Here is a 25,011-nt window from a genome sequence, read left to right on the forward strand (position 1 = left end):
ATCTTATCTTACTGACCCTGTCTGTTGTTGTTTATCTTATCTTACTGACTCTGTTGTTATTTATCTTATCTTACTGACTATGTTTGTTGTTTATCTTATCTTACTGACTCTGTCTGTTGTTGTTTATCTTATCTTACTGACTTTTTCTGTTGTTGTTTATCTTATCTTACTGACCTGTCTGTTGTTGTTTATCTTATCTTACTGACTCTGTCTGTTGTTGTTTATCTTATTTTACTGACCCTGTCTGTTGTTGTTTATCTTATTTTACTGGCCCTGTCTGTTGTAGTTTATCTTATCTTACTGACTCTGTCTGTTGTTGTTTATCTTATCTTACTGACCCTGTCTGTTGTTGTTTATCTTACCTTACTGACTCTGTCTGTTGTTGTTTATCTTATCTTACTGACCCTGTCTGTTGTTGTTTATCTTATCTTACTGACACTGTTGTTGTTTATCTTATCTTACTGACTCTGTTTGTTGTTTATCTTATCTTACTGACTCTGTCTGTTGTTGTTTATCTTATCTTACTGACTTTTTCTGTTGTTGTTTATCTTATCTTACTGACCCTGTCTGTTGTTGTTTATCTTATTTTACTGACCCTGTCTGTTGTTGTTTATCTTATCTTACTGACTCTGTCTGTCTGTTTGTTGTTTATCTTATCTTACTGACTCTGTCTGTTTGTTGTTTATCTCTCTTTCGCTCTCTCTTTCGCTCTTTTTGTCACACACAAACACAGAGCACAATTGCACCCATCGTCACTTACCAAAAATATTCTTTGCACTTTGTCAGTTTCGTCACATCACATGCATGAGTTGGTTTCTCTGTGCTGTCCAAATATAGGAAAACAACTTATCGTTCAGATTAAAACATGCTACTTGATTCATGTGTAAGCACTTCCTGCTCTGTGACAGTGTAGTGGTATGAACATCCTCTGGGGAGGGAGGGAAGGAGGGGGAGGGGAGGGGAGGGGAGGGAGAGGTAGGGGGAGGCCAGCGAGAGGTTAAGGAAGTGCCTCGCTCCTCTCTTCTCCTCTTCTCTCTTCTCTTCTACTCTCCTCTTGTCCTCTAGAGTCATGTATTCGGACTCTGTCTCACAGCATAATGCATTTCTGGCTTGTTGCGTAGATAAGCTACCAGATGTGAGAAAGAGAGAAAGAGAGAGAGAAAGAAAGAGATGAAGAAAGGAGGCAAGAAGAAAGAGAAGAAGAAAGAGAAGACGAGCGGGGGGTGAGGGGAGGGCGGATACATAAGACACTGTTTTTAGATTGAGAGCTGTTCATTAGTAGTGAACACTGGAGAGAGAGAGAGAGAGAGAGAGAGAGAGAGAGAGAGAGAGAGAGAGAGAGAGAGAGAGAGAGAGAGAGAGAGAGAGAGAGCCCAGGGGAGGGGAAAAGAACAATGAAGGGGAAATGATCAGTAATCTACAGAGGTTACTGCCAGCCTCCAGAGCCACACACACGCAGTCTGGATCTCATTAAAGGTAAATATACTTGGCAGAGGGGACATGTGTGTGAGTACGTCTGTGTAAGGTAGTGTGTGCTTGAGCAGGAGAGAGCAAGAGGGAGCACAGAAAAGCTTTGAGAACTTGGTCACACACAGCACTTGTCCAGAGTCAGTTGTAGAAAAAGGGATGGAGTGACAGAGAGAGAGAGACACACAGAGAGAGAGAGAGAGAGAGAGAGAGCACACAGAGAGAGAGAGAGAGAGAGAGAGAGAGAGAGAGAGAGAGAGAGAAAGAAAGAGAGAGAGAGATAATATGACATTTGAAATGTCTTTATTATTTTGGAACTTCTGTGAGTGTTTACTGTTAATTTGTATTGTTTATTTCACTTCTGTTTATTATCTACTTAACTTGCTTTGGCAATGTTACCATATGTTTCCCATGCCAATAAAGCCCTTACATTGAATTGAATTGAGAGAGAGAGAGGGAGGGAGAGAGAGAGAGAGAGAGGGAGAAAGAGAGAGAGAGACACAGGGCTGTGCTGCAACAACTTAGAGAGAGAGAGAGAGAGAGAGAGAGAGAGAGAGAGACAGGGCTGTGCTGCAACAACTCCGAGAGAGAGAGAGACAGACAGGGCTGTGCTGCAACAACTCAGAGAGAGAGAGAGACAGACTTTTCTCTCGACCTCTTTTCTCTCCGCATCTTTCTCTCCCACGCTCCCGAGAAGAGGGCAGACTCTTCAGCTATCTGGGACCCTCCACTACCCTCCACTACTCCCCAGGTACTGTGTGTGTGTGTGTGTGCTTGCCTGTTGTTGCACGGACTTTCAGCTCTCTGTGTTTTGTCTTTGCCTGCAGCTAAGGTGGGCGTGTGGAGGAGTTTTCTGACCCTTTCGCCTACTCTTTCTCTCCTCCCCCTTTATTATCCCTCTCTCTCTCTCTCTCTCTCTCTCTCTCTCTCTCTCGCTCGGTCTCTCTCTCTCTCTCTGTCTCTCTCTCTGTCTCTCTGTCTCTCTCTCTGTCTCTCTCTCTCTCGCTGTCTCTCTGTCTGTCTGTCTGTCTGTCTGTCTGTCTGTCTGTCTGTCTGTCTGTCTGTCTGTCTGTCTGTCTCTCTCTCTCTCTCTCTCTCTCTCTCTCTCTCTCTCTCTTTCTCCCTCTGTCTCCCTCTCTGTATCTCTACAGCTGCAGGGAGGTCATAGATGGATTGTGATGACCTCATAGAGGAGGCGCTGGACTCTACAGGTCTGTGCACCCGCTGTCGGTGCGTGTGTTCATGAGTGTGTGTGTGTGTGTGTGTGTGTGTGTGTGTGTGTATAACCTACTTTAACAGCACTAGGCCAAAGAGCAGATATGATCAAATGATATGATAATTGCTTTGTTTGTACAGGTCAGTGGTAAGTGTAGAATCAGGGGAACACAGAGAAAGTTCTTGAACAGTCATTAGAGAGGGATGAACTGCTGAACTGAGGAGGAGGAGGAGAAAGGACAAGTGGTCAGGTGGTTTGAGGAGAGGGAAGAGGAGGAGGAGAGAGATAGTCTGTTTTTCTTGTGTCAGATAAAAGAGAGCCATATTCCATATCTGAGTTGTCAGGCTTCAGGACTGCAGAGTGGAGAGACTGCAGAGTGGAGATTGTACAGAGTGGAGATTGGACAGAGTGGCAGTTACTGTGTGCTATGGGATTACAGGAGATTTAATGGAGAACTCACAGCATCAGGTATGAAGGAATGAGAATATAGGGGATAACATGGCCAGGGTTTTAAACTGGGGATAGCATGGCCAGGGTTTTAAACTGGGGATAACATGGCCAGGGTTTTAAACTGGCCAGGGTTTAAAACTGGGGATAGCATGGCCAGGGTTTTAAACTGGGGATAGCATGGACAGGGTTTTAAACTGGGGATAACATGGCCAGGGTTTTAAACTGGGGATAACATGGCCAGGGTTTTAAACTGGCCAGGGTTTTAAACTGGGGATAACATGGCCAGGGCTTTAAACTGGGGATAACATGGCCAGGGTTTTAAACTGGGGATAGCATGGCCAGGGTTTTAAACTGGGGATAGCATGGACAGGGTTTTAAACTGAGGATAACATGGCCAGGGTTTTAAACTGGGGATAACATGGCCAGGGCTTTAAACTGGGGATAGCATGGCCAGGGTTTTAAACTGGGGATAACATGGCCAGGGTTTTAAACTGGCCAGGGTTTTAAACTGGGGATAACATGGCCAGGGTTTTAAACTGGCCAGGGTTTTAAACTGGGGATAACATGGCCAGGGTTTTAAACTGGGGATAACATGGCCAGGGTTTTAAACTGGGGATAACATGGCCAGGGTTTTAAACTGGGGATAACATGGCCAGGGTTTTAAACTGGGGATAACATGGCCAGGGTTTTAAACTGGGGATAACATGGCCAGGGTTTTAAACTGGGGATAACATGGCCAGGGTTTTAAACTGGGGATAACATGGCCAGGGTTTTAAACTGGGGATAACATGGCCAGGGTTTTAAACTGGGGATAACATGGCCAGGGTTTTAAACTGGGGATAGCATGGCCAGGGTTTTAAACTGGCCAGGGTTTTAAACTAGGGATAACATGGCCAGGGTTTTAAACTGAGGATAGCATGGCCAGGGTTTTAAACTGGGGATAACATGGCCAGGGCTTTAAACTGGGGATAGCATGGCCAGGGTTTTAAACTGGGGATAACATGGCCAGGGTTTTAAACTGGCCAGGGTTTTAAACTGGGGATAACATGGCCAGGGTTTTAAACTGGCCAGGGTTTTAAACTGGGGATAACATGGCCAGGGTTTTAAACTGGGGATAACATGGCCAGGGTTTTAAACTGGGGATAACATGGCCAGGGTTTTAAACTGGGGATAACATGGCCAGGGTTTTAAACTGGGGATAACATGGCCAGGGTTTTAAACTGAGGATAGCATGGCCAGGGTTTTAAACTGGGGATAACATGGCCAGGGCTTTAAACTGGGGATAGCATGGCCAGGGTTTTAAACTGGGGATAACATGGCCAGGGTTTTAAACTGGCCAGGGTTTTAAACTGGGGATAACATGGCCAGGGTTTTAAACTGGCCAGGGTTTTAAACTGGGGATAACATGGCCAGGGTTTTAAACTGGGGATAACATGGCCAGGGTTTTAAACTGGGGATAACATGGCCAGGGTTTTAAACTGGGGATAACATGGCCAGGGTTTTAAACTGGGGATAACATGGCCAGGGTTTTAAACTGGGGATAACATGGCCAGGGTTTTAAACTGGGGATAACATGGCCAGGGTTTTAAACTGGGGATAACATGGCCAGGGTTTTAAACTGGGGATAGCATGGCCAGGGTTTTAAACTGGCCAGGGTTTTAAACTAGGGATAACATGGCCAGGGTTTTAAACTGGGGATAACATGGCCAGGGTTTTAAACTGGGGATAACATGGCCAGGGTTTTAAACTGGGGATAACATGGCCAGGGTTTTAAACTGGGGATAACATGGCCAGGGTTTTAAACTGGGGATAACATGGCCAGGGTTTTAAACTGGGGATAACATGGCCAGGGTTTTAAACTGGGGATAACATGGCCAGGGTTTTAAACTGGGGATAACATGGCCAGGGTTTTAAACTGGGGATAGCATGGCCAGGGTTTTAAACTGGCCAGGGTTTTAAACTAGGGATAACATGGCCAGGGTTTTAAACTGGGGATAACATGGCCAGGGTTTTAAACTGGGGATAACATGGCCATTAGTAGAAGTGAACGGTCAATTATTAACGATGACTGTGATTTGATGCAATGTGTTGTGACAGCATCACGTTTTAATGGATGGGTAGTAGTATAGCATGTTACAGAAGTGTATATTGTCAGTATTTACAAGTGAACGGACAATGACTGGGATTTGATGTGAGTCATTTGATTTGATGTGATTCATTTGATTTGAAGTGATTCATTTGATTTGATGTGATTCGATATAATTCATTTGATTTGATGTGATTCATTTGATTCGATGTGATTCATTTGATTTGAAGTGATTCATTTGATTTGATGTGATTCAATATAATTAATTTGATTCGATGTGATTCATTTGATTTGAAGTGATTCATTTGATTTGACGTGATTCTATATAATTCATTTGATTCGATGTGATTCATTTGATTCGATGTGATGTTAGGCTACTTTAAATAGTCATGTGTTTTTCAGTTGTAACATTTATCAGAAGCTGTAGGATCTGTCAAGCGTATGTGGACTGATGAGAAATAATGAAACCACACAATGAAAACCCATTCTATTTTGAAACTTATTTTTACCTCAAGAGGCCGTGTCAGACTGCTGGTACCAGCCTGAAGTTTCATGCGTGTTACTGACTTGAGTCACTCTGCATGAGAGCGTCTGCTTAACGACTAAAATATACATGTTTTGTACATGTACAACGACTCTCTTCAACTGTCACATGAAACGGAGAAGAGCAGCAGGATAACAGTGATATAGTATTTACTATAAACTGGGTGGTTCGAGCACTGAATGCTGATTGGCTGACAGCCGTGGTACATAAGACCGTATACCACGGGTTTGACAAAACATTTATTTTTACTGCTCTAATTACATTGGTAACCAGTTTATAATAGCAATAAGGCACCTCAGGGGTTTGTGATATATTGCCAATATACAACGTCTAAGGGCTGTATCTAGGCACTCCGAGTTGCGTAATGCATAAGAACAGTCCTTAGCCGTGGTATATTGGCCATATACCACACCTCCTCGGGCCTTATTGCTTAATGAATTATTCATCATGAGAAGAATGCCGAGAATGCTTTTGTTGTTCTCCATGTCGTACAGACCAGTCCCAGTGTGTTAGATGGGCCAGTGAAGACACTGTCTCACTGGAGGTCTGTGTCTCTACACCACAGGGAGAACACACACACACACACACACACACGCACGCACTCACACACACACACACACACACACACACACACACACACACACACACACACACACACACACACACACACACACACACACACACGCACAGGAAATGATCAGATACAGAGGTTCGAAGCAGACAGCTCAAGCTCCTTCTGGCCACCGCTGAGATTGGAGCTTCCTGTTTCAAGTCTTGTTGTTGTCAGTTGGATGTTGTTCCGTTGGCTCCTTCTGACCCCTGTTAGGTTTGCCAGAGTGGTGATTCCTGTTCTCCCATGTCTTGTTGTTGTTGTCGCTTGACTGAACTGGGGCCTGCAGAGTTTAATGTGGGTTAAGTCATACTTATATCATTCTCCTCACACCACCGGTTTGATCCTCTACTTTGGATGTAGACTCAGAACGCAGAACTGGGTTTGACCCACTACTTTGGATGTAGACTCAGAACACAGAACAGGGTTTGATCCTCTACTTTGGATCCAGACTCAGAACGCAGAACTGGGTTTGACCCACTACTTTGGATCCAGACTCAGAACCCAGAACTGGGTTTGACCCACTACTTTGGATGTAGACTCAGAACGCAGAACTGGGTTTGACCCACTACTTTGGATCCAGACTCAGAACCCAGAACAGGGTTTGACAGAGATGCACTCTTTGTCTCTTTGCTTCACTAGCTAAAAGGAATATCAAGTCAAGTCGAATGTTAACTAGAGTGTAAATGCATCTACACATTTAATTAGTAATGCTAAGGGGAACTCTATCTCAAACAGAGGACTCGTGTCAATTAGAGGAGGAAGATGGATCTTGACGCAGGTCAGTGGTTCTTCTGTTACCTCAGCTCCTGGGACTGCTCTTCTTGCCTGGCTAAACCAGACTGACTGTCAGGCTACATCTCTCAGCCTCAGGCCTGACACGTCTCTCCTGTCAGGCTATTTCTCTCTGCCTCAGGCCTGACACTTCTCTCATGTCAGGCCACTCCTCTCAGGCTCAGGCCTGACACTTCTCTGACATTATTTTAGCCAATATAGTATGAAAAAAGCTTGCTTGAGAGAGAGCTCAAGTGGAGTGCAGTGGTAATGGTACTGTTTTAGTGACTTTCCATTTCGGTTTTTCGTTTGTCTAGTTCTACCTGTGGGCTATTCTGAATACTGCACTGAGTATGTAGAATATAACCTCAAGACACACCAGTGAGGTATGCACACAAGCAAGCACACACTCACACACACAAGCACACACTCAAACACCCATACACACTCACACACACATACAGGAGCACATACAAAGTCATGATTTGTGTGTACCCCACCATCCTCACCCACCACCTCTTACTCCCACACACACTAGCCCACCATTAATCAATCATTCTCTCTCTCTCTCTCTCTCTCTCTCTCTCTCTCTCTCTCCTCCTCCTATTCCCTCTCTCTGCCACCTCCATCTCTCTCTCTCTCTCTCTCTCTCTCTCTCTCTCTCTGTCTCTTTCTCTCTCCCTCTCCAACTCTCTCTCCTTCTCTTCCCTCTCTCTGCCCCCTCTCTATCTCTCTCTCTCTCTGTCTCTCTCTCAGTAGTCCCACGCTCTGTTTATCACCCACACACAGTGGTACCTGCTTCCAGTGTTCACTCTACCCACACAATGCTCCTCTACTTTCTCCTCTCCTCCTCGTCTGCTCCTTCATTATTTTCCAACCGGTGACGTAATTCCTATACGAGTCACGACATAGTCTTTTCCTTCCTCCTCCCTTCCTCTCCTCCGCTCCTCCTCTCCCTCTCTCCTCCGCTCCTCCTCTCCCTCTCTCCTCCGCTCCTCCTCTCCCTCTCTCCTCCTCCCCTCCTCTCCTCCGCTCCTCCTCTCCCTCTCTCCTCCGCTCCTCCTCTCCCTCTCTCCTCCGCTCCTCCTCTCCTTCTCTCCTCCTCCCCTCCTCTCCTCCGCTCCTCCTCTCCCTCTCTCCTCCGCTCCTCCTCTCCCTCTCTCCTCCGCTCCTCCTCTCCCTCTCTCCTCCTCCCCTCCTCTCCTCCGCTCCTCCTCTCCCTCTCTCCTCTCTCAAACAGCTTCATTAGGTAGCGACCTGGAATACATTTCAATTACCACGTGTGCCTTCTTAAAAGTTCATTTGTGGAATTTCTTTCCTTCTAAATGCGTTTGAGCTTATCAGTTGTGTTGTGACAATGTAGGTGTGGTATACAGAAGATAACCCTATTTGGTAAAAGACCAAGTCCATATTATGGCAAGAACAGCTCAAGCAAGCAAAGAGAAACGACAGTCCATCATTACTTTAAGACATGAAGGTCATTCAATACGTAACATTTCAAGGACTTTGAACGTTTCTTCAAGTGCAATCGCAAAAACCATCAAGCACTGTGATGACACTGGCCCTCATGAGGACCTCCACAGGAAAGGAAGACCCAGAGTCATCTCTTCTGCAGAGGATAAGTTCATTAGAGTTACCAGCCTCAGATTTCACCCCAAATAAATGCTTCACAGATTTCAAGTAACAGACACGTCTCAACATCAACTGTTCAAAGGAGACTACGTGAATCGAATTGCTGCAAAGAAACCACTACTAAAGGACACCAATAAGAAGAAGAGACTTGCTTGGGACAAGAAACATGAGCAATGGACATAAGACCGGAGGAAATCTGTCCTTTGGTTTGATGAGTCCAAATTTGAGATGTTTGGATCAAACGGCTGTGTCTTTGTGAGACGCAGAGTAGATGAACGGATGATCTCCGCATATGTGGTATTCCCACCGTGAAGCATGGAGGAGGAGGCTTTGCTGGTAACACTGTCTGTGACTTAGTTAGAATTCATGGCGTACTTGTACCAGCATGGCTACCACAGCATTCTGCAGCGATACGCCATCCCATCTGGTTTGCGCTTAGTGGGACTGTCGTATGTTTTTCAACAGGACAATAACCCAAAACAAAGCCTCCAGGCTTTGTAAGGGCAATTTGTAAGGGCAATTTGACCAACAGGTTAACATTCACAAGGTCACAGGGCCAGACACCAGGATGCGTACTCAGAGCATGCGCTGACCAGCTTGCAAGTGTCTTCATTTACATTTTCAACCTCCCTGACTCAGTCTGTAATACCTACTGTACATGTTTCAAGCAGACCACCATAGTCCCTGTGTCCTAGAACGCCAAGGTAACCTGTATGTAGCCATACATTTTTTTTTTTTTTAAAGGCTGGTCATGTCTAAAATCAACACCATCATCCCAGACACCCTGGACCCACTCTAATTCGCATACCGCCCCAACAGATCCACAGATGATGCGATCTTTATTGCACTTCACACTGCCCTTTCCCATCTGGACAAGAGGATCACCTATGTGAGAATGGTGGTCTTGACTATAGCTCAGCTTTCAACACCATACCCACACAATGCTCCTCTACTTTCTCCTCTCCTCCTCCCCTCTCCTCCTCGTCTGCTCCTTCATTATTTTCCAACCGGTGACGTAATTCCTATACGAGTCACGACATAGTCTTTTCCTTCCTCCTCCCCTCCTCTCCTCCGCACTCCAAGCTCATCACTAAGCTCAGGACCTTGGGCCTAAACACCTCCCTCTGCAACTAGATCCTGGACTTCCTGACGGGCCGCCCCCAACTACACATCCAACCACGCTGACCCTCATCATGGGGACCCCTCAGCGGTGTATGCTTAGTCCTCGCCTGTACTCCCTGTTCACTCACGAATGCATGGCCTCGTACGACTCCAACACCCTCATTAAGTTTGCTGACGACATGGCGGTGGTGGGCCTGATCCCCGATGACGATGAGACAGTCTATAGGGAGGAGGTCAGTTACCTGGCAGTGTGGTTCCAGGACAGCAACTTCTCCCTTAACGTCAGCAAGACAAAGGAGCTGATCGTGGACTACAAGAAACTGAGGTCCGAGCACGCCCCCATTCACATCTATGGGGCGGTCAAAGTGGAGCAAGTTGAGATCTTCAAGTTCCTCTGTGTCCACATCACTGAGGATATATCATGGTCCACGCACACCAACACAGTCGTGAAGAGGGCACGACAACGCCTCTTCCCCCTCAGGAGGCTGGAAATTTGACATGGACCGTCAGATCCTCAAAAAGATCTACAGATGCACCATTGAGAGCATTTTGACTGGCTGCATCACTGCTTGGGATGGCAACTGCTTGGCATCTGACTGCAAGGCGCTACAGAGGGTAGTTGCGTACAGCTCCCTGCCATCCAGGACCTCTATACCAGGCGGTGTCAGAGGAAGGCCCTAAAAATTGTCAAAGACTCCAGCCACCCACGTCAACAAATAATATTCTCTCTGCTACCGCACAGCAAGCGGTACCGACAGTATGTACCAAGTCTGGAACAAACAGGACCCTGAACAACTTCTACCCCGTAGCTAAAAGACTGCTGTTAAATAGTTAACCAAATAGCTACCCGGACTATCTGCATTGAATGTTTGTTGCAGTGACTTTTTTGATTCATCACATACGCTGCTGCTACTGTTTATCACGTTGCTTAGTCACTTTATCCTTACCTATATGTACATATCTACCACAGGAGGTGGGTGGCACCTTTATTGGGGGAGAACTGGGCTCGTGTGTATTTGTTTTTACTTTTATTATTACGTGTTATTATTTCTCTATTTTGTTTCTCTCTGTACATTTCACAGTTAGTCTACACCTACTGTTCATGAAGCAAGTGAAAAATAAAATTGGATTTGATTTTGATTTAAAGGCCCAGCCGAGAGTACTTAGCACCTCTGAACAGAGTGCCTTTGCCGTAATTTGCAAATTGAGTGCAAACTGATTTTACAGGTAGAATCATTCGGTAGTCAGACATACACCAGCGAGAGGGTTGTCCTTAAAACACTGCACACCAAATGACCGGCAGATGAAAGGCAGATCAACATTCGATGGGGTTTCTGTGGTGCTTAAGACTTTGTTTTTGTCATCTTGCCCTCGTCATTCTCTCTCTCTCTTTCTCTCTCTCTCTCTCTCTCTCTCTCTCTCTCTCTCTCTGTCTCCCTCACTGTCTCTCTCTCTCTCTCCCTCACTGTCTCTCTCTCTCTCTTTCTCTCTCTCTCTCTGTCTCCCTCACTGTCTCTCTCTCTCTCTCCCTCACTGTCACTCTCTCTATCTTTCTCTCTCTCTCTCTGTGTCTTTCTCTTTCTTCTTTTACTGTGTCATTGCTGTCCTTCATTTAAGATGTTTGGCAGCTTTTATGTAATGGTACTCCCTAACTCCCCCACAATTAAAGGAAGTAGAGCTAGAGAATGGTGACTGGGAGCTGCTGATTTCTGATCAAAGCGTGTATTCCCACATCTCTGCTTTGTTCTCTCTGCTTTGCACATCCCTGCAGAACAGATGAATAGAAAAGGCACACACACACACACACATAGACACAGCCAGATTGCTCAAGATTGACTTTGAAATTAGACGCCTGTCCATTTCCTGAGGTCGTCAAAACCGACCACTAGGGGCAACAGTGAGCAGTAATACAATCAAGTAAGCAATTGGGTTTTGCTAGGCCGATGTGTATGGGGGTGGTGGTGGGTTGATGTGTATGGGGTGGTGGTTGGTTGATGTGTATGGGGTGGTGGTTGGTTGATGTGTATGGGGTGGTGGATGGTTGATGTGTATGGGGGGGGTGGATGGTGGATGTGTATGGGGGTGGTGGATGGTTGATGTGTATGGGGGGGTGGATGGTTGATGTGTATGGGGGGGGTGGATGGTTGATGTGTATGGGGTGGTAGATGGTTGATGTGTATGGGGTGGTGGATGGTGGATGTGTATGGGGGGGGGGGTGGATGGTTGATGTGTATGGGGGGGGGCGGTGGATGGTTGATGTGTATGGGGGGGTGGTGGTGGTGGATGGTTGATGTGTATGGGGGGGGGTGGTGGATGGTTGATGTGTATGGGGGTGTGGTGGTTGGTTGATGTGTATGGGGGGGGGGGGTGGTGGATGGTTGATGTGTATGGGGGGGGGTGGTGGATGGTTGATGTGTATGGGGGTGGTGGATGGTTGATGTGTATGGGGGGGGGTGGTGGATGGTTGATGTGTATGGGGGGGGGTGGTTGATGGTTGATGTGTATGGGGGGGGGGTGGTGGATGGTTGATGTGTATGGGGGTGTGGTGGTTGGTTGATGTGTATGGGGGGGGGGTGGTGGATGGTTGATGTGTATGGGGGTGGTGGATGGTTGATGTGTATGGGGGGGGGGTGGTGGATGGTTGATGTGTATGGGGGGGGGGGGGTTGATGGTTGATGTGTATGGGGGGGGGTGGTGGATGGTTGATGTGTATGGGGGGGGGGGTGGTGGATGGTTGATGTGTATGGGGGTGTGGTGGTTGGTTGATGTGTATGGGGGGGTGGTTGGTTGATGTGTATGGGTGGTGGATAGTTGATGTGTATGGGGGTGGTGGATGGTTGATGTGTATGGGGGTGGTGGTTGGTTGATGTGTATGGGGGTGGTGGTTGGTTGATGTGTATGGGGGTGGTGGATGGTTGATGTGTATGGGGGGGGTGGATGGTTGATGTGTATGGGGGTGGTGGTTGGTTGATGTGTATGAGGGGGGTGGTTGGTTGATGTGTATGGGTGGTGGATGGTTGATGTGTATGGGGGTGGTGGATGGTTGATGTGTATGGGGGGGGTGGTTGGTTGATGTGTATGGGGTGGTGGATGGTTGATGTGTATGGGGGGGGTGGATGGTTGATGTGTATGGGGGTGGTGGATGGTTGATGTGTATGGGGTGGTGGATGGTTGATGTGTATGGGGGGGGTGGATGGTTGATGTGTATGGGGGGGTGGATGGTTGATGTGTATGGGGTGGTGGATGGTTGATGTGTATGGGGGGGGTGGATGGTGGATGTGTATGGGGGGGGTGGTGGATGTGTATGGGGGGGGGTGGATGGTGGATGTGTATGGGGGTGGTGGTTGGTTGATGTGTATGGGGGGGTGGATGGTTGATGTGTATGGGGGGGTGGATGGTGGATGTGTATGGGGGGGTGGATGGTTGATGTGTATGGGGGGGTGGATGGTTGATGTGTATGGGGGGGTGGATGGTTGATGTGTATGGGGGGGGTGGATGGTTGATGTGTATGGGGGGGGGTGGATGGTTGATGTGTATGGGGGGGGTGGATGGTTGATGTGTATGGGGGGGGTGGATGGTTGATGTGTATGGGGGGGGGTGGATGGTGGATGTGTATGGGGTGGTGGTTGGTTGATGTGTATGGGGTGGTGGATGGTTGATGTGTATGGGGGTGGTGGTTGGTTGATGTGTATGGGGGGTGGATGGTTGATGTGTATGGGGGTGGTGGATGGTTGATGTGTATGGGGGGGGGGTGGTTGGTTGATGTGTATGGGGGTGGTAGATGGTTGATGTGTATGGGGGTGGTAGATGGTTGATGTGTATGGGGGGGGTGGTTGGTTGATGTGTATGGGGTGGTGGATGGTTGATGTGTATGGGGGTGGTGGTTGGTTGACGTGTATGGGGGGGTGGATGGTTGATGTGTATGGGGGTGGTGGATGGTTGATGTGTATGGGGGGGGGTGGTTGGTTGATGTGTATGGGGGTGGTAGATGGTTGATGTGTATGGGGGGGGGTGGTTGGTTGATGTGTATGGGGTGGTGGATGGTTGATGTGTATGGGGGTGGTAGATGGTTGATGTGTATGGGGGGGGTGGTTGGTTGATGTGTATGGGGTGGTGGATGGTTGATGTGTATGGGGGTGGTGGTTGGTTGACGTGTATGGAGGTGGTAGATAGTTGATGTGTATGGGGGGGTGGATGGTTGATGTGTATGGGGGTGGTGGTTGGTTGACGTGTATGGAAGTGGTAGATAGTTGATGTGTATGGGGGGGTGGATGGTTGATGTGTATGGGGTGGTGGTTGGTTGATGTGTATGGGGATGGTGGATGGTGTAATCCCATGACTCCGGATGTGTTATTACTTTTATGTGACATTTGGAGAAATGTGTCTGTCCACGGTGGCGGCTCTGGCGCGGGACGTGGACCCCACTCCACCATAGTCTTAGTCCGCTTTTTTGGCATCCTAGGAACGGCGACCCTCGCCGCCGACCTAGGATTGGCAACCCTACTAAATAGCCCCACTGGACTGAGGGGCAACTCCGGACTGAGGGGCAGCTCGGGACTAAGGGGCAGCTCCGGAATGATGGGCAGCTCCGGACTGGCTGACGACTGGCGGATCCTGGCTGACTGGCGGCTCTGTCGGATGCTGGCTGAATGGCGGCTCTGGCGGATCCTGGCAGACTGGCGGCTCTGGCGGATCCTGGCAGACTGGCGGCTCTGACGGATCTTGGCGGAATGGCGGCTCTGGCGGATCCCCGCTGAATGGCGGCTCTGGCGGATCCTGGCTGAGTGGCGGCTCTGGCGGATCCTGGCAGACTGGCGGCTCTGGCGGATCCTGGCAGACTGGCGGCTCTGGCGGATCCTGACAGACTGGTGGCTCTGGCGGCTCCTTGCAGACTGGCGGCTCTAGCGGCTCTAGCAGCTCTGGACAGGCGGGAGACTCTAGCGGCTCTGGACAGGCGGGAGACTCTAGCGGCTTTGGACAGGCGGGAGACTCTAGCGGCGCTGGAGAGGAGGAATGCTCTAGCAGCGCTGGACAGGCGAGGCGCACTGTAGGCCTGGTGCGTGGTGCCGGCGGTACTGGACCGAGGACACGCACCTCAGGGCGAGTGCGGGGAGGAGGAACAGGGAGTACTGGTCTCTGGACACGCTCTGGACAAGCCTGGTGCGGGGGGCTGCCACCGGAGTGCTGGTGCGTGTCGGTGGCACTGGATAGACCGGACCGTGCAGGCGCACTGGAGCTCTTGAGCACCGCTCTAGCCCGGCCGATCCGAGGAGCTGAAATGTACCGCACCGGGCTATGCACCCGCACTAGAGACACCGTGCGCTCCACCGCATAACACGGTGCCTGCCCGGTCTCTCACGCTCTTCGGTAAGCACAGGAAGTTGGCGCAGGTCTCCTACCTGGCTTCGCCATACTCCCTGTGTGCCTCCCCCCAAGAAATTTTAGGGGCTGACTCTCGGGCTTCCTACCGCGCTGCCGTGCTCGTTTCTCCAACTCCATTCTCCTGTAACCCTCCTCGCACTGCTCCAGCGAATCCCAGGTGGGCTCTGGCACTCTCCCTAGGTCGACCACCCATCTGTCTATCTCTTCCCAAGTTATATAGTCCAGATACTGCTCCCAAGTCCAATAATCCTGACATCGCTGCTCATCCTGCCGCTGCCTGTCACCACGCTGCTTGGTCCTGTTAAAGTGGGTGATTCTGTCACGGCAGATTTCCTCCTCTTCCTCTGAAGAGTTGAAACAAGGATCGGACCAATACGCAGCGTGGTAGGTGTCCATGGTTTTAATAGGAAAACTCAACATGAACACAACTACAAAACAAGAAACGTGAAAACCCGAAACAGTCCCGTGTGGCACAAACACTGACACAGGAAACAATCATCCACAAAATACCCAAAGAATATGGCTGCCTAAATATGGTTCCCAATCAGAGACAACGATAGACAGCTGCCTCTAATTGAGAACCAATCTAGGCAACCATAGACATATAATTTACCTAGACAGGGAACAGCCCCATAAACATACAAACCCCTAGACAAGACAAAACACATAAAACCCCCATGTCACACCCTGTGTAATGCTCCGGGTGTCGTGGGTGTGGAGTCAAATGCAGGAGACAGAGAGTTCAATGCTGCGAGTCCTTTAATCGCACCAATGCACCACAGGGTGCTCACAAAAACGTTACGTTCCCAAAACACAGGGAATCAAAATGTACAAATGGGACACAACGTGCCTATACCACAGAGCCGAAGGTTTACAATGAAATAATCCCGCACAACAACCAGGCGGGCCGGCTGTCTAATAAAGACAAACTAATTACACATTCACAGGTGCTACCACTCAACATACAAGGAGGGGAAGGAAAAACAATCAGTGGCAGCTAATAGGCCGGTGACGACGACCGCCGAGCGCCACCTGCCCGGGAAAGGGAAACACCCTCGGTCGGACTCGTGACAGTACCCCCCCCCTGACGCGTGGCTCCCGCAGCGCGCCGACACCGGCCTCGAGGTCGCCCCGGAGGACGAGGCGCAGGGCGATCCGGATGGAGGCGATGGAAATCCCTCAACATGGAGGGATCCAAGATGTCCCCCACCGGTACCCAGCACCTCTCCTCCGGACCGTACCCCTCCCAGTCCACGAGGTACTGCAGGCCCCTCACCCGGCGTCTTGAGTCCAGAATGGCCCGGATCGTGTACGCCGGGGACCCCTCGATGTCCAGCGGGGGGGGGAGGGACCTCCGGTACCTCACTGTCCTGCAGGGGACCAGCTACCACCGGCCTGAGGAGAGACACATGAAACGAGGGGTTAATACGATAATAGGAAGGGAGTTGTAATCGATAACACACCTCGTTTATCCTCCTCAGGACTTTAAAGGGCCCTACACACTGCGGACCCAGCTTCCGGCAGGGCAAGCGGAGAGGTAGGTTTCGGGTCGAGAGCCAGACCCTGTCCCCCGGTACAAACACGGGGGCCTCACTGCGGTGGCGGTCAGCACTCCTCTTCTGCCGTCCACTCGCTTGTCGTAGAGATTCCTGGACGGCCCTCCAGGTCTCCTTGGAGCGCTGTACCCATTCCTCCACCGCAGGAGCCTCGGTCTGGCTCGGATGCCATGGTGCCAGGACCGGCTGGTACCCCAACACACACTGAAAAGGGGACACGTTAGTAGAGGAGTGGCGTAGTGAGTTCTGAGCCATTTCAGCCCAGGGAAGGTATCGTGCCCACTCCCCTGGCCGATCCTGGCAATACGACCGCAGAAACCTACCCACCTCCTGGTTCACTCTCTCCACCTGCCCATTACTCTCGGGGTGATAACCGGAGGTCAGGCTGACAGAGACCCCCAAACGTTCCATGAACGCTCTCCATACCCGGGACGTGAATTGGGGGCCCCGATCAGAAACGATGTCCTCCGGCACCCCGTAGTGCCGGAAGACATGGGTGAATAACGCCTCCGCAGTCTGTAGGGCTGTAGGGATACCGGGCAACGGGAGGAGACGGCAGGACTTAGAGAACCGATCCACAATCACCAGAACCGTGGTGTTCCCCTGAGATGGCGGGAGATCGGTTAGGAAATCTATGGACAGATGTGACCATGGCCGCTGTGGAACAGGGAGGGGTTGTAGCTTCCCTCTAGGAAGGTGCCTAGGAGCCTTACTCTGAGCGCACACTGAACAGGAGGAGACATAACCCTTAACGTCCTTAGCCAACGTAGGCCACCAATACCTCCCCTGAAGGCTCCCCACTGTCCTCGTCACCCCAGGGTGACCCGAGGAGGGTAGAACGTGAGCCCACCGAATCAGTTTGTCCCGAACACCAAGCGGCACGTACCTTCGCCCCGCTGGACACTGAGAAGGCGCGGGTTCAGCCCGTAACGCCCGCTCGATGTCCGAGTCCACCTCCCATACCACTGGGGCTACCAGCTTCGATGCGGGAAGGATGGGAGTAGGTTCGGTGGACCCATCCTCCGTGTCATAAAGGCGGGACAGTGCGTCAGCCTTCACGTTCTGGGAGCCCGGTCTATAAGACAAAGTAAATCGGAACCGGGTGAAGAACATGGCCCACCTTGCCTGACGTGGGTTAAGTCTCCTAGCTGCCCGAATATACTCCAGATTCTGGTGGTCGGTCCAGATGAGAAAGGGGTGTTTAGCCCCCTCAAGCCAGTGTCTCCACACCTTCAGAGCTCTAACCACCGCTAGCAACTCCCGGTCCCCCACATCATAGTTACGCTCCGCTGGGCTGAGCTTCCTTGAGAAGAAAGCGCAGGGTCGGAGTTTTGGTGGCGTACCCGAGCGCTGTGATAGCACGGCACCCACCCCAGACTCGGACGCGTCCACCTCCACTATGAATGCTAGAGAGGGGTCCGGATGCGCCAACACGGGCGCATCAGTAAACAGCGCCTTCAACTTGTTGAATGCTCCGTCTGCCTCTGCTGACCACTGCAAACGCACCGGGCCCCCCTTCAGCAGTGAGGTGATGGGAGCCGCTACCTGGCCAAAACCCCGGATAAACCTCCGGTAGTAGTTGGCAAAACCCAGAAAACGCTGCACCTCCTTTACCGTGGTCGGAGTCGGCCAATTACGCACGGCCCTAATGCGGTCACCCTCCATCACTACCCCCGAGGTGGAAATGCGATATCCCAGAAAAGAGACGGCTCGTTTAGAGAACACGCATTTCTCAGCCTTGACGTATAGGTCATGCTCCAGCAGTCTACCAAGCACCTTGCGCACCAGAGACACATGCGCGGTGTGAGTGGCCGAGTAGATCAGAATGTCATCGATATAAGCCACCACTCCCTGCCCGCACAGGTCCCTGAGAATCTCGTCTACAAAGGATTGGAAAACGGCTGGAGCATTCTTTAACCCATACGGCATGACGAGGTACTCATAGTGGCCTGATGTAGTACTAAATGCGGTTTTCCACTCGTCTCCCTTCCGAATACGCACCAAACTATACGCGCTCCTGAGATCCAGTTTTGTGAAGAACTGCGCTCCGTGGAACGATTCCACCGCCGTAGCGATGAGAGGTAGAGGGTAACTATACCCCACTGTGATGGCGTTTAGACCTCTATAATCGATACACGGACGCAAGCCTCCCTCCTTTTTCCTCACAAAAAAGAAACTTGAGGAGACGGGTGAAATGGAGGACCGAATGTACCCCTGTCCCAGCGCCTCCGTGACATATGTCTCCATTGCCAACGTCTCCTCCTGGGACAGCGGGTACACGTGACTCTTGGGAAGCGCAGCGTCTACCTGGAGATCTATCGTACAATCCCTTCCCGGTCGATAAGGTGGTAATTTAGTCGCTTTCACTTTACTGAAAGCGATTGCCAAATCGGCATACTCGGGGGGGAATGCACACCGTGGAACCCTGGTCTGGACTCTCCACCGACGTGGCACCGATGGAAACTCCCAAACACCTTCCAGAACACTCCTCTGACCACCCCTGGAGAACCCCCTGTTTCCACGAAATTTTAGGATTGTGCCGGGCCAGCCAGGGAGTCCCCAGCACCACTGGAAACGCAGGCGAGTCAATAATAAAGAAACTGATACGCTCCCTATGATTCCCCTGCGTCACCATGTCCAGTGGGACCGTGGTCTCCCTGACCATCCCTGACCCTAATGCCCGGCTATCTAGGGAGTGCACGGGGAAAGGAGAATCTATCGGCACCAGCGGAACCCCTAACTTAAGGGCGAGTCCGCGATCCATAAAGTTCCCAGCTGCGCCTGAATCGACGAGCGCCCTATGCTGGGAAGAGGGAAAAAAGCGAAGGAAAAAAGTTAAGACAAACATGTGGCCAACAGGGGGTTCTGGGTGAGTTTGATGCTGACTCACCTGGGGTGACCGAGAAGCGTTCCGCCTGCCATCTCTACTCCCAGACGGACCCCCCCAGCACCGATCAGACGTGTGTCCTCTCCGACCACAGTTGGTGCAGGGAAGGCCTCCTCCTCCGGTACCCCTCGGCGCAGCCCCTCCCAACTCCATCGGAATGGGAGCGGAGGGGCTGGGTGGTGGAACGCACAGGACCCTCTCTGAACGCCCGCGGGCAGCCAGCAGATTATCCAGTCGAATGGACATGTCAATCAGCTGATCCAGTGACAGAGTGGTGTCCCGACACGCTAACTCCCGGCGGACATCCTCTCGGAGACTACACCTGTAGTGGTCCATGAGAGCCCTGTCGTTCCACCCAGATCCGGCTGCCAAGGTCCGGAACTCCAGCGCGTAATCCTGGGCGCTCCTCCTCTCCTGCCTGAGGTGAAATAGTCGTTCTCCCGCCGCTCGGCCGTCTAGAGGGTGATCAAACACGGCGCGGAAACGACGGGAAAACTCTGGGTAGTGCTCCCGCGCTGAGTCTGGACCATTCCAGACCGCGTTCGCCCATTCCAGGGCACGACCCGTGAGGCAGGAGATGAGGACACTCACCCTCTCTTCTCCTGAGGGAGTGGGTCTGACGGTGGCCAGGTATAGCTCCAGCTGGAGCAGAAACCCCTGGCAACCCGCCGCCGCTCCATCATAAGCCCTCGGTAGCGTCAGACGGAGGGTGCTGGAGTCGGGAGATGGGGAGTCCGGAACCGTGGGTGCCGAAGGTGGAGAGAGGAGCCCACTCCTCTCCCATCTGTCCATTCTCTCCATCACTTGATCCATCGCGGATCCGATCCGATGAAGGACGGTGGTGTGGTGGAGAACCCGTTCCTCCATCGATGGGAGAGGGTTGGCTGCTGCTCCTGCTGACTCCATCAATTTGATAGGTGCGGGATTCTGTAATGCTCCGGGTGTCGTGGGTGTGGAGTCAAATGCAGGAGACAGAGAGTTCAATGCTGCGCGTCCTTTAATCGCACCAATGCACCACAGGGTGCTCACAAAAACGTTACGTTCCCAAAACACAGGGAATCAAAATGTACAAATGGGACACAACGTGCCTATACCACAGAGCCGAAGGTTTACAATGAAATAATCCCGCACAACAACCAGGCGGGCCGGCTGTCTAATAAAGACAAACTAATTACACATTCACAGGTGCTACCACTCAACATACAAGGAGGGGAAGGAAAAACAATCAGTGGCAGCTAATAGGCCGGTGACGACGACCGCCGAGCGCCACCTGCCCGGGAAAGGGAAACACCCTCGGTCGGACTCGTGACACCCTGACCTAACCAAAAAAATAAAGAAAACAAAGATAAATAAGGCCAGGGCGTGACACCCCGACACACACTTTTATGCATCCTCAAATAATGAGGCCCATTCTGCAATATTTCTATCTCTCTGACCTACTTTCCCAGTTTCCCTGTAAAAGAGCAGACACGGATTCTCCATTTAAATAACACAGCGGCTCATTAAATCCAACTCTTTCTCTGCTTGGCTTTTGTTTCCCTATCTTTCTTTCCTCTGGGGTTTGAGTGACTCGAATAATAAGCGCAGTGGCAATGACATCACCCCATACGACTCTGTAACGTTCTCTCGGGTCTCTCTCTCTCTCTCTCTCTCTCTCTCTCTCTCTCTCTCTCTCTCTCTCTCTCTCTCTCTCTCTCTCTCTCTCTGTCCCTCTCTCTCTCTCTCTCTCTCTCTCTCTCTCTCAATTCAATTCAAGGGGTTTTATTGACATGGGAAACATGTGTCAACATTGGCAGAGCAAGTGAGGTAGATAATATACAAAAGTGAAATAAACAATAAAAATGAACAGTAAACATTACACATACAGAAGTTTCAAAACAATAAAGACATTACAAATGTCATATTATACATATGTTGTTGTAACAATGTACAAATGGTTAAAGAACAAGGGAAAATAAATAAGCATAAATATGGGTTGTATTTACAATGGTGTTTGTTCTTCACTGGTTGCCCTTTTCTTGTGGCAACAGGTCACAAATCTTGCTGCTGTGATTGCACACTGTGGAATTTCACCCAGTAGATATGGGAGTTTATCAAAATTGGATTTGTTTTCGAATTATTTGTGGATCTGTGTAATCTGAGGGAAATATGTATCTCTAATATGGTCATACGTTGGACAGGAGGTTAGGAAGTGCAGTTCAGTTTCCACCTCATTTTGTGGGCAGTGTGCACATAGCCTGTCTTCTCTTGAGAGCCATGTCTGCCTACGGCGGCCTTTCTCAATAGCAAGGCCATGCTCACTGAGTCTGTACATATTCAAAGCTTTCCTTAAGTTTGGGTCAGTCACAGTGGTCAGGTATTCTGACACTGTGTACTCCCTGTTCAGGGCCAAATAACATTCTAGTTTGCTCAGTTTTTTGTGTGATTCTTTCCAATGCGTCAAGTAATTATCTTTTTGTTTTCTCATGATTTGGTTGGGTCTAATTGTGCTGTTGTCCTGGGGCTCTGTGGGGTGTGTTTGTGTTTGTGAACAGAGCCCCAGGACCAGCTTACTTAGGGGACTCTTCTCCAGGTTCATCTCTCTGTAGGTGATGGCTTTGTTATGGAAGGTTTGGGAATTGCTTCCTTTTAGGTGGTTATAGAATTGAATGGCTCTTTTCTGGATTTTGATAATTAGTGGGTATCGGCCTAATTCTGCTCTGCATGCATTATTTGGTGTTTTACGTTGTACACGGAGGATATTTTTGCAGAATTCTGCATGCAGAGTCTCAATTTGGTGTTTGTCCCATTTTGTGAAGTCTTGGTTGGTGAGCGGACCCCAGACCTCACAACCATAAAGGGCAATGGGCTCTATGACTGATTCAAGTATTTTTAGCCAGATCCTAATTGGTATGTTGAAATTTATGTTTCTTTTGATGGCATAGAATGCCCTTCTCGCCTTGTCTCTCAGATCGTTCACAGCTTTGTGGAAGTTACCTGTGGCGCTGATGTTTAGGCCAAGGTATGTATAGTTTTTTGTGTGCTCTATGGCAACAGTGTCTAGATGGAATTTGTATTTGAGGTCCTGGCGACTGGACCTTTTTTGGAACACCATTATTTTGGTCTTAATGAGATTTACTGTCAGGGCCCAGGTCTGACAGAATCTGTGCATAAGATTTAGGTGAAGCTGTAGGCCCTCCTTGGTTGGTGACAGAAGCACCAGATCATCAGCAAAAAGTAGACATTTAACTTCGGATTCTAGTATGGTGAGGCCGGGTGCTGCAGACTTTTCTAGTGCCTGCGCCAATTCGTTGATATATATGTAGTAGAGGTTTTTTTTAAATGTATTTTTATTTCACCTTTATTTAACCAGGTAGGCTAGTTGAGAACAAGTTCTCATTTGCAACTGCGACCTGGCCAAGATAAAGCATAGCAGTGTGAACAGACAACACAGAGTTACACATGGAGTAAACAATTAACAAGTCAATAAGACAGTAGAAAAAAAGGAGAGTCTATATACATTGTGTGCAAAAGGCATGAGGAGGTAGGCGAATAATTACAATTTTGCAGATTAACACTGGAGTGATAAATGATCAGATGGTCATGTACAGGTAGAGATATTGGTGTGCAAAAGAGCAGAAAATAAAAGAGGTAGGTAAAAATGGGTGGGCTATTTACCGATAGACTATGTACAGCTGCAGCGATCGGTTAGCTGCTCAGATAGCAGATGTTTGAAGTTGGTGAGGGAGATAAAAGTCTCCAACTTCAGCGATTTTTGCAATTCGTTCCAGTCACAGGCAGCAGAGAACTGGAACGAAAGGCAGCCAAATGAGGTGTTGGCTTTAGGGATGATCAGTGAGATACACCTGCTGGAGCGCGTGTTACGGGTGGGTGTTGCCATCGTGACCAGTGAACTGAGATAAGGCTGAGCTTAACCTAGCATGGACTTGTAGATGACCTGGAGCCAGTGTGTCTGGCGACGAATATGTAGCGAGGGCCAGCCGACTAGAGCATACAGGTCGCAGTGGTGGGTGGTATAAGGTGCTTTAGTGACAAAACGGATGGCCCTGTGATAAACTGCATCCAGTTTGCTGAGTAGAGTGTTGGAAGCAATTTTGTAGATGACATCGCCAAAGTCGAGGATCGGTAGGGCAATGGGCTCTATGACTGATTCAAGTATTTTTAGCCAAATCCTAATTGGTATGTTGAAATTTATGTTTCTTTTGATGGCATAGAATGCTCTTCTTGCCTTGTCTCTCAGATCGTTCACAGCTTTGTGGAAGTTACCTGTGGCGCTGATGTTTAGGCCAAGGTATGTATAGTTTTTTGTGTGCTCTATGGCAACAGTGTCTAGATGGAATTTGTATTTGTGGTCCTGGTGACTGGACCTTTTTTGGAACACCATTATTTTGGTCTTACTGAGATTTACTGTCATGGCCCAGGTCTGACAGAATCTGTGCATAAGATCTAGGTGCTGCTGTAGGCCCTCCTTGGTTGGTGACAGAAGCACCAGATCATCAGCAAACAGCAGACATTTGACTTCGGATTCTAGTAGGGTGAGGCCGGGTGCTGCAGACTTTTCTAGTGCCCACGCCAATTCGTTGATATATATGTTGAAGAGGGTGGGGCTTAAGCTGCATGTTTTACCCCCAACACCACTTTCCATCAGTTTGTATAGCAGACCCTCATGCCAAATTCAGTCGAAGGCTTTTTTGAAATCAACAAAGCATGAGAAGACTTTGCCTTTGTTTTGGTTTGTTCGGTTGTCAATTAGGGTGTGCAGGGTGAATACATGGTCTGTTGTACGGTAATTTGGTAAAAAGCCAATTTGACATTTGCTCAGTACATTGTTTTCATTGAGGAAATGTACGAGTCTGCTGTTAATGATAATGCAAATGCTTGTGCTTCTAGCTCCGACAGTGCAGTAATATCTAACAAGTAATATCTAACAGTTTCATAACATATACCCAAAATACACCTAAATATAAGTAATACATGGATTAAGAATATATATACATATATGTCAGAGCGGCATTGGACTAAGATAGTGGCATAGTATAGAATACAGTATATACAGTACATGTGAGATGAGTGATGCAATATTTACACACAATTAAAGTGACTAAGATACCGTAAAATAGTATCTAGTACAGTTTATACATGTGAGATGAGTGATGCAATATTTACACACAATTAAAGTGACTAAGATACCGTAAAATAGTATCTAGTACAGTTTATACATATGAGATGAGTGATGCAATATTTACACACAATTAAAGTGACTAAGATACCGTAAAATAGTATCT

General features: G+C 49.2%; 1 protein-coding gene across 7 annotated transcripts in view; it reads left to right on the forward strand.

The window, feature by feature from the left end:
* Positions 1–1,337: 1,337 nt before the first annotated feature.
* LOC110502458 (coiled-coil domain-containing protein 136) overlaps positions 1,338–25,011 on the forward strand; it is a 63,254-nt gene continuing 39,580 nt past the window's right edge. For 2 of the 7 annotated variants that reach the window (XR_005039147.1, XM_036960012.1), the window contains exons 1-3: positions 1,339–1,476; positions 2,165–2,218; positions 2,619–2,678. Coding sequence is in view for 3 of the 7 variants with exons in the window: in XM_036960012.1 (XP_036815907.1) it covers positions 2,636–2,678 (43 nt within the window). In the remaining 4 variants the exon portion in view is untranslated. Of the gene's footprint in view, positions 1,477–2,164; positions 2,219–2,555; positions 2,679–2,738; positions 3,152–25,011 lie in introns of those variants that run through there. The other 5 variants (XM_036959988.1, XM_036959999.1, XM_036960003.1 and 2 more) reach the window with 5 other exon arrangements.

Source organism: Oncorhynchus mykiss, chromosome 2 (assembly GCF_013265735.2).
Source record: "Oncorhynchus mykiss isolate Arlee chromosome 2, USDA_OmykA_1.1, whole genome shotgun sequence".
In the NCBI taxonomy this organism is placed as follows: domain Eukaryota; kingdom Metazoa; phylum Chordata; class Actinopteri; order Salmoniformes; family Salmonidae; genus Oncorhynchus; species Oncorhynchus mykiss.